The sequence below is a fragment of the Micromys minutus genome (genome assembly GCF_963924665.1).
Source record: "Micromys minutus genome assembly, chromosome: 2".
Taxonomy (NCBI): Eukaryota; Metazoa; Chordata; class Mammalia; order Rodentia; family Muridae; genus Micromys; species Micromys minutus.
This window is the reverse complement of record NC_137971.1, coordinates 90,725,275-90,738,266: the sequence shown is the minus strand read 5'-3', so window position 1 is coordinate 90,738,266 and position 12,992 is coordinate 90,725,275. Positions and strand designations below refer to the sequence as shown.

Here is a 12,992-nt window from a genome sequence, read left to right as displayed (position 1 = left end):
AATGGCTTGCAGGATGAGAGCATTGTATATTCAGTAATAATGTCTGTGTCCTGGGAAACAAGATAAATAAAAGGTAAGTAAGGGTCTTAGAAAATAAATGATCTCTTTAATATGAGATTTTTTTAATTGCAGGATTCTCTATAAATTTATAGTCTATTTCCATTTTATATGACACAGTATATAATACTGACCAGTTGATTCAACAATTTATCACTCAGCTTTCATTCTACAATGATACAATAAGTTCATCGAGCTCAGAATGTTGACAAGATCATGAAAAAGGATGGTGTTATATTAACTACTGAGAATATCAGTAATGAATATTCCACAAATGTAAGCAGTAATGGTCATTATTATGCAGCCTAGAAGAAGAAATCTTTGTTCCTATGTCCTCCAAGAGATTAAAATTTGTTCTTAATATATGTAAATATATATAAAATGTGGAACAAAATCCATGGAAATCTTACAATAATTCCTGAAAGCCTGCTGTTACTAAAAGTTGACTGAGGTAGTATCCCCTGGAACTCCTGTAAGGGAACTTGTCCATGTGTTTGCAAAGTATCCTAAATTGGATCCTAAATGGATAGAGATATCCTTATATAGCTGGAGGTACTGACACTGCATCATCAAAAGACCAAGATAATCTGGGGAGATATAAACTGTTGGATCTGCATTCTACTTGCAGTTCAACTCTAATCAGTAAGTACATAAATCCACATTATCTCTTGATGCACAGTACCAAACTTTATCCACAAGGCCCATTATATCACAGATAGATAAATCAAATGTAGCTCTTTCTTTTCCTTCCTCAGTACAGGGAATTTTGGCTCAAATTTTCCATGCCATATTTCTGAGCTAAAGGGAAATTTATGGTTATTCTTTGCACTATTCATGGCACTAAAATATATTCAAAAGAAGAAAAACCTAGGTTTCTACAGCACTATTCTCTAATAGTATAAGGACTTTTTATACCGCATTTGCAATAGACAGATGGGAATCCTGGCTATGAATTAAAGCTTCTTTGTAATACAAAATAGGAGAGTAGACTTGAATTTGAAGGAGCAATGATTGTATTATTTTTAGAACCTTTAAATGTAATAAATCTCTAGCACTACAACCAATAGATGTTACCACAGCAATATGAGAATATACTCAATGCCTGTACATAAGAACTTGATGTATATTACCTCATATTAATAATACATGTGAGAAGCATATACTATTGTTGTCTTGATAATTGGACTGCTTTTGACTTTTCTGAAACCATTGTCATATAAGGAAGTATATTGATTGAGCAATTAGGCAAAGTCCCAAACCTTAGGTTACTAATATTTCAAAACAAGCTGGTTCCTCCATTCAAACCTAAATAACAGAGAGACATATTATGTTTTCGTTGTGTAGATGAGAAAACATGGGTGCAGAGTAACAACATTTAAAATGGCAAGGCAAAAGTTACATGAAAGTTTGAATTTTCTACCACACATTTGGTGTTTGTGTCTGTGAACATGAGTGACAAATCATAATGCTTATGGAAAGCTTCACAACCTGAGTGTAACAGGTTTAACAAATCATGATGATATAGGAACATGATTTCTAAATTCAAGACAGAGCAAACTTACCCTGAATTGTCACATAGGGCAGAGAGGAGACAGGTGTGAGGAGTGAGGGAGAGTTAGTTATTCTCTCACTGAGGAAGTTCTCCACACAGCAAGTGTCTGTGACATAGCTGCAGTCTCCTCTGGGACACTTTGTGAAGACAACGTATGGCCTGTGGCTGTGTGCATTTTGGATATGAAGTTGGATTTTTGGGTTTTTGTTGTTGTTGTTTCAGAAGGAGCCTCCTTTAGCAAATCCTGCCAATATTCTTACAATTCTAAACTTATGTAATATTACTTTCTAGCTCCCTCCACAAAAGATAGTTCTGCTGGATGCAAATCTGAGCATATCTAGCTATTAGTAAAGGTACAACAACCGAATTTCCCCTCTGTGGGAACCAATGACTAACTGAATTTCATTGACAATTAATTAATTATGATGTCATTTTACTATTGGTTTACAACTGTGGAAGCCTTTCTACCTTTTTCTCCCAGGGAAATGAAAATGTATTCTGCTCAGTGGAACTTCTGTGATCTACAACTCATGAGTTCCTTTTCCTTAAATCTTTTTCCATTTTCTGAAAACAAGAATCATTAGAAGTCACTGAAACTCACCTCGGTGCTAAGAGAGACCCCAACAGTGTCCATGCCCAAGAGCCTGATCATGAGGGGTTCTATACCCACCCAGAATTTCTGCATCATTTTCAATGTTCTCCAGCCTGGACAGTGTGCATTTGATTGGGTCTTTGTAGCTCAATGTCTCAGGGGACTGTGGTTGAAGATATGACATCCTTTGGGACATATGAGATAATTTTGGTATTTAATCCTCAAGCACAGGTGAAACTAGGAGAAAATTATACCCAAGTTACACATTCTCTCTCAGGTGTAGATTCTGAAAAAATTTTGATAGGCAGAAATAACTATCTTTTATTTTATTTAAATCTCATGACATCACAATACCCATTGCATATCTGTAAATGTGTATGTGTATGCATTTTAATATGTACATATATATTCAAATGTATTTGATAGTTTTGAAAAGAGAGACACAATGAATACTTAATCAGGTATAATATATAAATTGATGTAGAAAAATTCAGGAGCCATAATGGGACAAACTAATAACCAGCAGGTGACCATCCTGAGATGGCTGCCTTGGATTATTATATAATCTGTGACTGGTTCGCCCTTATTTAGCAAGGCTGTAACAGATTCATTTTAGGAAAGATTCCTGCTATTAATATGATTTTTCTGTTATTATTAAACATATATAACAACCATTAAATTATGGCACACTCTCTTGGAGTAGATCTCTGCAGATCTATGAAGATGTACTGTCCTGTACTGATTCTATATAGACATAGAAATGACTTCTGAAGTCTTAATGATGATCCTATAACAATTTCTACAATTGTAACTGATTACTAAACTTGTTTATAGTGAGACTGTCATTAAGTCATTTCTGATAGTCAAAACTGCAATGAGGACTCTGTCAGTCTCCCAAGTGTCACCAACTGCTCTTAGATAGTAACATGACTTTCTCCTACTCAGAGCACATTCCAAGAGGTTGTAAAACAATTAACCAAAGATCATAAAAAGGGAACTAGTGATTTATTATAGGTGCCAGGACAGAGAATAAAATATTGACTCGGTTTATCTATACAAAACTTCACTAATAACTTAGTTAAACTTAGTTATGGTTTTAAGCCTCCAGTGAACCAGTAAAGCTGAGACAGGTGATGGATGTTTAGCCAGATAATTACTACTAATGGATATGCCTGTAAACATTCTGTGCTGTAAACTTCCATTTCAACTTCTGATTTGATTTTTACTGGGAACTTGTGGTGAACTTTGTAATATGTGATCATGTTTTCTGAAAGACGTATAGGTACTGAGGACAAAGAGGAGTCAGAACTAAGCTGAGAAGAACCGAGCTGAGAGAACTGAGTGGAGAAGAACAGAGCAGAGAGAGGAACTGAGCTGAGGAGACGGGTTTAAACAGAACAGAGAGCAAGATTAGAAGGAGAATACAGAGTGGAATAACCTGGAGACTATAGGTAACATAAAATACCAAGTGAGCAGTGTGCAGAATGCAGAGAAAAGGAGGAAAAGAGAAGAAGCTGGAGAGAGCAGAAGGAGCAGGCAGGCTTCTTCTTACCAAGGGACAGAACAGGTCCTTCCTTAATAACAAGGCAGGCTTAGTCTATTAAAAGGAGCAAAACTTTTTTCTTACGAACTTGGGTTTAACTCATTGAGCATAAAAAAGCTGGAAGCTTTTTTTTTTTCTCTATACAATAAAGACTGGAGCTCATTTTTCATCCAGAATGAGTGAGTTCTTTCTGCACCTGTGCTTGGTCTTTCACCCTATATGCATATGTAAGAATGGATGTATGTGTGTTAAGTATGTAATTGTGAAAATATACAAGTTTCTCTCTCCACCTCCCTCTCCTCTCTCTCTCTCTCTCTCTCTCTCTCTCTCTCTCTCTCTCTCTCTCTCTCTCTCTCTCTCTCTCTCTCTCTCTCTCTCTCTCTCTCTCTCTGTGTGTGTGTGTGTGTGTGTGTATGTTAATTGTGAGAATGTTTGCAAGCTGGGCCCAGATAGTTTAAGTAGAAATGTATAAATGCCCATTTGTGTATCTATATACGAACTTATGTGAATTTACTTGCCTATGTAAAAGTTTTTCCTTCTGCAAGCACTATTCTCTTCTCTTGATTTAATACAAGTTTATTTCTCCAAACTTCCCCCTAGTCTGACAAGAAGCCTAACAGTTCCCTCCTGCTGAGATAGTACAAAGGCTATTTACTCAAACCTTAGCTGTGCTAGGAAGAGGTGCTAAGTGCCAGAGACTGCAGTTTCTGGTCTCAGAAGATCACAGAAGGCAGGTCAGCTACAGTAGCATAGTAACTTAGACTTAGATAGTAAATGTTTTATTAAATATATTGTAAGACCAAGTCTTACTCTCCACCGACATTCTTCCCCCTCTGCTTCCTCAAGAAGAACAAGAACCTACCCATGCTGGGGCTAGCCCCTGGCAGAAAAATATTTCTAGTTTATGTTTTATATTTAAGAATTAAATTGATAAGTCAGTCCTGGCCTGCCATTATGAGGTATGGGCCAGCTGATGAATAAGTACATGGCTGAGAGATAGGAGGGAAAGAAGCCCTGCAGCTTGCAGGCTATTTAGAGAGTCAGAACTAGAAACACATGGGTAAAGACCTACACTACCAGTTGAAGCCATGGTGATATCTAGGCCCCTGCTAGAAGCTAAGGGGCTATATCTGAGTCTGTGACACTTCAGGAGCAAGTGTCCATGTTGATGTCTGTGACCTCTGCTACCACCAAATGCCATGAGAAAGTCCATGGTCTGGGCTTCCAAATGAGGCCATGTTGATTTCTGAGAACCAAGCTGAATATGCCCAGCCCTTCGCCAGCCACTGAAGGTGGCACCATTGGTGATATGAGCTTGAGAGAGCTGGCTCTCTCCCATTGCTGTCTAATGAATTCTGGAAAGCCTACCTCACCCCTCACTTGGGCAGCATAAGAAAGCTGGTCCTGGTGGTTTGAACGTGGGAGAGTTTACCCAGGTGCTTTGGGAGCAGGAGAGTGAGCTAATCAACTCAGCTACCACCTTGGACCAGATCCAATGCTTTGAGTTGGCCTACCCCAACATCTCCCTGTGGGACCTTGGGCCAGAAGTCCCACATAGGTCTCTGGTAAGAGATGAGAGTGACTTCTGCTGTCTCCGCTGATGGGTCTAGCTGGACGCACATAAACTCAGAGCAGAGAAGGGGAAAGCTTTCAGCGGCTGGGCTCAGAGTGCCAGGCCAGGCTGAACTGAGCCAGCAAGAGGCTCCAGCTCAGAGTGCAAAAAGCTTCAGGAGAAAAAACTCTCTTCCCAACTGGGGATGTTAACAACTCTTAAAACAAAAGCTCTCAGGTGGTAGAATGTGTCTTACATGAATTTACTCTCGAGCAAAATCCCCATATGTATAGGTTTTGAAAATGGTTCTTCCTATTGACTTGGCCTGAGGGCTTGGGAAGACCTTGTTTTTATATTTTGGGGTGGTCATTACCCACACCTGTATCTTAAATGAAAAAAGCCTTATTGACTCATAGAGTGTGGCATTATTGGAGGTGTGGCCTTGTTAGAGAAGAGAAGTTGTAATCTTGTGGAGGAAATTTGCCACTGGGGGTAGGCTTTATGCTTTTAGTATCTCAAGTCAAGGCCAGTGTCATTCTCTTCTTGCTGCCTGCTAATATGGATGTATAACTCTCAGATAATGTCTAGGACAATGATTGCCTTCATGACACTACGCTCCCTGATAGGATGACAATGGACTAACCCTCTGAACTATAAGTCAGCCCCAATTAAATATTTTCCTTTATATGACTTGCTGTGGTATGGTCTATTTTCACAACAATAAATTCCTAACACAACACTCAGGCTCTTTCTTTTTTTTTTCTTTTTTTTTTTTAAGTGTGAAATTATATTTTTTAACAACTTTATTTTACAAAACAAAGATAAATGTACAGATTTAAAGCATTATTTGCATAAAATTATACAATACTATTTTGTCAGTACTTTTTTCAGATTTTAAAATAATTTTTACATAAAACTGTATGGAAATATTTTTTAGTCAGTACTTGATTTTTTTAAAGGTTGAATAGTATGCATTGAAAACTTAATAGTTACAATGAGCATAAAGTACATGTAAAGCAAAATGTAACATGGAAATAGTCAAAGTTTTCTTGTTGTATAGAGATTTTTTTTGTTTTGTTTTGTTTTCTTTATTTCTTGGACTTCATGCAGACTGTGAGTTGTTTCTGGGGCAGTGCAAGCCTCTGGGGTTAGCATCCCATTATCAGTGACTGCATATTATGTCTGTTCTTTTGTGACTGGGTTATCTCACTCAGAATGATATTCTCTAGATGCAGCCATTTTCTTAAGAATTTGGTCAAGTCATTGTTTCTGGTGGCTGAGTAGTATTCCATTGTGTAAATGTACCACAATTTTTGTATCCATTCATCTTCTGAAGGACATCTGGGTTCCTTCCAGCTTCTGGCTATTATAAATAGAGCTGCTATGAACATTGTGGTGCATATATCTTTGTTGTGTACTAAGGTGTCTCTGGGGTATATGCCCAGAAGTGGAATAGCTGGGTCTTCAGGTAGTACTATGTCCAATTTTCTGAGGTATCGCCAGACTGATTTCCAGAGTGGTTGTATTAGTTTGCAACCCCACCAACAGTGGAGAAGTATTCCTCTTTCTCTGCCACCTCGCCAGCATCTGTTGTCATCTGAGATTTGGATCTTGGCCAATCTGACTGGTGTGAGGTGGAATCTCAGGATTGTTTTGATTTGCATTTCCCTGATGGCTAAGGATGTTGAGCACTTCCTCAGATATTTCTCAGCCATTCGATATTCCTCAACTGAGAATGTTTTGTTTAGCTCTGTACCCCATTTTTTAATAGGGTTATTTGATTCTCTGGTGTCTAGCTTTTTGACTCAGGCTCTTTCTTATTCAGCATCTGACTACAAATCTGGCCATACCTTCTGTTGTTCCTCTATTCTACAAGTGCATGTGAAATCCTGGTGCTTATTACTTAGCATTTATCTTTGTTTGTATAAAGATTATTTTTCCAGTTAATTCCCATCTGCTGCTTCTTGAACATCTGCATACATTCATGGTTTGCCTGATACTTTTCTTTCACACTAAAGCTTTTACTCACTTCTGAAATTAGTAAATAATGGTGTATATTAATTTGATAATCTCTGTGTAACAATTGGCCGGTGTTGGTGTTAAGTTGATCAGTCTTTTGCCTTTTTTATCTTCTCCTAAATTAGAAATTTGGCTACACTTTGTGAAACCCCTTATTTTCTTTGTTTGTCTAACACTGAGTCAGTTACACAGACCATATTCAGAAAAACTTTGTAGCCAGTATTAAGAATATACTTGAGGCCAGTTAATGAAAGATTCCCTGTAGAAAGCTAATCATCTATTTTTCGAAATGGAATATTTAAATTCATACATGGAATGATATCTCCTCAGAATATTTCATGCATAAGGAATCAGCATTGAAATTAGCTGCTCTTAACAATATCACAGTTTCCTGGATCTGCTCATGTTTATCAGAAGCCATGCTATGTGTTCTGGAGAACATCAGAATGCATAGTTGTCCCATTTCTCTTTGTAATAAGAAGTACTTACACAGCAGAATAACATGGACAATGAGTTGTAAGAAAGTAAGTAACTGGTTGAACTACAAACTCTAGAAATTAAAGGGCAGAGGAGGATTTTATACCTTGGGACATACTGGATGCAAAAATTGTCAGGACATTTCTCTTTTTCCTACTAATGATTGATACATGCATTAAAAACACACACCTTTGTTTTGTGCTATTTAGTACATACTTTTTTTTGTGTTTCCATAGCCAACATTTCCACTGATACTCTGAGACCCAAGGCTACAGAGTTAGATTCTCAAAAAGAATTAATGAACAAATGAACAAACTTACAAATTTACTAATAACTTTTTTGCCTGCTTAGCCTATAGCATAACAAAATGTGCTTTATGCCTATTTTAAATACAGATTCTTGAGTGATAACACAGGAAAAAAGAACTCTTAGACACTTTTGTGTGTGAAATATAAGCTACATTTAATAAAATTAGCAACTCAAGTATGATATTTCCAATGTACCAAAAATATAAGTTGGAAAATATTTATGACACTTGGCCTAATTGTTATCATAACAATATTAGCTTGCTAATACTAGACAGGATATGTGACCATATCATACTGTGATATCCTCCTCTTCAAACACAATGCAACCATAAGACTATAAATTCTATGAAAAATAAGCTCTGCAACACACAAATACATTATCTGTTAAGCTATAATTTGGTAATATTCTTTTCTCAAGAAAATGTCATATCCTAAAATTGCAAATATTAGATAAAATTACAAATACGACTGACTTAAAATCATTTTTTCCATATTTGTTACAAATTTCCTCTACGCTGTTTTCTCTGTATTTTAGTCTACTGATATGGACACAACTAGATTAAATGACACCATTCACATAAATATTCCTTGAAATTATTCTCTATTTTTCATAATTCAAGAAATTCACTTGTTTTTTAATCCTTTTATATCAGTAATGCCACTCTTGTCTCCACAAAAATATTTGATTACACTCTCCCGAATCTGCTTGGTCTTGACTCCATAAACAATTGGGTTCATGGTAGCCGGCAGGAGCAGGTAGAGGTTAGCCACGATGATGTGGATATGGTGGGGAATTGTGTGTTCTCCAAAACGATGAGTGAAGAAATTAAAAAAGGCAGGCACATAAGTGATCACAATAGCACAGATGTGAGATGTGCAGGTGCTGAAGGCCTTGTGACGAGCATCAGCAGAGGACAGGTTCATTACTGCTCTCAGTATCATTGTGTATGACACAGTAATACAGAATATGTCAAATGCACAAACCACAAGAGCAACTAACAGACCATAGACTGCATTGACTTTGACATTGCCACAGGATATCTTGGCCACAGACATGTGGTCACAGTAGGCGTGAGGGATGTGGTTTCCTCGGCAATAGGGCAGGCGCTTGGTGAGGAAAGTGAAAGGTAGGATGAATGCTACACTCCTCAGGAAAGTAGCAAAACTAGCTTTGGCAATCACAGGGTTGGTCAGGATGGTTCCATAGCGCAAAGGGTAGCAGATGGCCACATAGCGATCTAGGGCCATGAGCATCAGCATGCCAGACTCTGTCGCTGTGAAGGTATGCACAAAGAACATCTGGACCAGGCAGGCTTTAAATCCAATCTTCTTCAGGTTAAACCAGAATATACACAGCATATTGGGTACAGTAGTTGTACATAAGGTTATGTCAGTGAAGGAGAGCAGTGTTAGAAAATAGTACATGGGCCTGTGCAGAGCCTCCTCATGGCCAATGAGGTAGATAAGCCCACAGTTGCCCACCACAGCAATCATGTACATGAAGCAGAATGGCAGAGAGATCCAGACATGTGCATCTTCCAGCCTAGGAACACCATTGAGGATAAAGAATTCTGGGGTCAGGCTGGAGCTGTTGGATCCAGACATATTTGCTGATGGGATGAGAACATTTTACATTCTTTAACAGTGTCAGTACCCTGGGAAAGAATTGAAATCAAAGGTAAGCAGAAGGTTAGGGAAGTAGATAAGAAAAGAGTCACTACATAGTTGACTTCTATGAGATGTCTACAACTAGAAGTGATTAGACTTCCTGTAATCATCCTCTCCCATTCATGTGATGTTGCTGTATATAGTTTAAAATTCTACTGAGTTTTGCTCCAGGAAAGCCATGCTCTGGAGCCCCCACCCAGCTTCTCTTTTGTTTTACCTGCCTTTGCTCCAGGAGGTGACCATGCTGCCAGCTTCCACCAGAGACCCTTGAATCTGTGTAGAACACACACACACACACACACACACACACACACACACACAAACACACACACACACACACACAGTCAGTGTTAATTCCTTTATAATTTGCCAATTGCTGGGCATTATTATCTCCTGCCTGAAAAAGGGTGTCCTTACTATTTTATTATCTCTGTTCTTTCACTTCCTCTAAACATCAGTGGCTAGTTCCACCTAACCCCTATCCATGGTCACCTGCCTGTAGCAGAGGCCACAGGCTCCAGCTCTCCCCAGGGCCTCACATGGCTGCTGCATTCTTCCTCCAAATCATGGCAGAAAGCTCTGCTCTCTCTCTCCTTGAGTCTGCTTTTTTTTCTCCTGATACCTGGAAGCCTGTACCTTCCACCCAACAATTAGTCCCTAGTCTTCTTCACTGACAAACCAAGAACCAATTGGGAAACAGGACTTTAACATGAGAACCACCTCTTTCAATGTCCTATTCTATTTTTAACATCACAAATACAAGACACTGGCAAGTTGCTCAGTCATTTGAGCTCCATAATTTTCTGTTTGCAGCTATATTGGACCATGTTCGCAGTGTTGGTAAGACTATACAAGAGAAAGATTTAAAATATGGTGCTAAAATTATATACAGTGAATACTGAATAAATATCAGCATCAAAAACTATCAGTATCATTATCATTAGATTCTGTCTCGGTTTAGAGAATCCTCCCAGACTAATCTCTTAACTGATATATTTTAATTTACATTGATTTTTCATTCCTGCTCAAACTCCAGACTCCTGGTGGGTTTACCTAGCAAATATTAATGCAAGATATTGAAGATTCCCTCATAACAGGGAATTAAGTTTCACCTTTTGAAAGGAACACTAGTTAGCTAAGGCCTACAAAAGTGAATATATATTGCTGGTTTATTGATAGTTAGCTAGCTAATACATTGTAAACTAGAATGAAATGGGAGCCATCTCACCTTTAGATCCTTTCCAGGTCCCTGATACAATAAAATGACCAAGTAAATAGCTACTGAAATTTCCATCGAAGAACTGTTCTTTATGGAAAGCTGTTTTAGATATCTCTGCTCTTGCTAAAACAGCCAGAGATCACTAGGTCTCAATACCAGAAAGAAGGTGCCGGGACACATGGAGAAGAATGAGCTGCAGGGTTTTCTCTGGTGACTTATAGATAAAAGCTGGTAAGTTACCACAGAAACCATCACTGTGTTTTAATAATTCTAGTCGAAAAAATGATATTCAGTAAATCACAGACAGTTGTTTCTTCCACTTCATCAGTGCAAACATTAGTTTTTCCTTCTAGATCATCACATTTCTGTGTGATAGCTGCAGACCTGCACAACCACTCTCTGCCAGGGACCCACAGTGGACACACTAAGTAGATCACCTTTATGTACCTTCCTGTGCTCTACTCAGCTCTCTGCATATTTGCTTTTAATCCTGCCTGCCAATCTGACACCCTGCACCCAACCATGTCAATCTCCTTGAAGCGCTGCTTCTTTGTTTAGATCTCCAAAGTCCCCCTAGTTCTTTTTCACTGCCCCTCTCAGCTTTTTCTTCTAGTTCATCCCCATTTTTTTGTGATTCTCTACAGAGCAGCTCACTACTAGGCTCCACACCTGCCACACTAGCTGGGTACCAAAAGTGCTATCTCCCAGGGACCCCCACAGCCATCAAACTTTGCTGGGACTTAGGAGCACCCAAAGTGGGTTACAACCAAAGCACAGAACACCTACTCAACAAAGACAGGATCCAGATAGGTACACCAAGAAATACTTCAAACATCATGACTCTAGATATCTAGATATTAGTGCAGGAAGAAGAATACTAGCAATGAAGATAATATGACTTCCTCCAGAAGTCAGAAACCCTATTGTAATAGGCATTGAACAGAAAAACAATTTCACTGATGTATAATGGCAAGGACGTCAAACTAGAGATACAAAAAAAAAAATGGTGTCAAGGTTATGAATAAATGTTTTAATGAAGATAATGAAAATACAAACAACTGACTGAAATAATAAAAAATTCAAGACATGAAAGTAGAAAACTTAGAATCACTAAGGAAAATCCAAGCTGAAATAAAGCTGGAAATGAAAAACTCAGGATGTCAAACCAAAACCCTGGAGGGAAGTTTCAAAAGATCCAAAACCACAAAAGAGAGAATATCAGGTCTTGATGACAAGGTAGAAATGGTGGATATTTCAGCCAAAGGAAATGCTATGTAGACCTTCCTTTTCAAGTCTCAATGAGCTGCAAGGGTCTTCTACACTTTGGACTATGTTTATAGTACTATAATGCATATGAAAGAGGAGAAAGCAAATTGTTAAATGTCTCTCTCCAAAAATAGAATAATGGCCCATTTGGTATAAAATGTGGGAACTGAGAGTGAAGATTAAACCTTGTTTCTTAAATTGATTACCTACATCAATTTGAGAAAATCATAAAACTTTTCTTGGACAATTATAAGAGACAAAGGATAACAATAGTATGGCTTCTTATGTGCGACTGGACTATACCCGAATGTATATATCACAGTTGACAGTTAATCCTAACAAATCTGAGGTATTTATGAAGGGCATGCCTGTGTAACATTAGAACACTTGTCTGCAGCCTTGGTTCTGGGCCCATGATATGTACACTTTGCACAATATAAGCCATTACTCTATGTGCCTGAGTCACCTTGACTTAGATTCAAGGATATTGTTTGTTATAAATCTCACTCCATTGTTCATGCAAGGTCCTGTGGATTATTTAGAAAAATAATAGTTTTGTTACAAAACCAAGAACATTTCATGTTTTTCTGCATGTATCAAATTAATATCTTTTTGTATTGCATTATATTATAATGTTTAAATTTAAATATTATTATTTAGATCATTGGCTTGAGTTTCATTAGGAAAGTCATTAAATGATTTAGGCTGAATTTCTTCTTTTGAATTGGATATTCCCTGT

At 37.9% G+C, this 12,992-nt stretch overlaps 1 protein-coding gene across 1 annotated transcript; it reads right to left on the bottom strand.

Moving 5' to 3' along the window:
* Positions 1-8,724: 8,724 nt before the first annotated feature.
* Positions 8,725-9,705, bottom strand: LOC308418005 (olfactory receptor 52N2-like; the record flags this gene model as incomplete). The annotated part of the gene is made up of 1 exon (XM_080913344.1): positions 8,725-9,705. One exon carries the CDS (start codon positions 9,703-9,705, stop codon positions 8,725-8,727), a length of 981 nt encoding a protein of 326 aa, XP_080769470.1.
* Between the last annotated feature and the right edge of the window lie 3,287 nt (positions 9,706-12,992).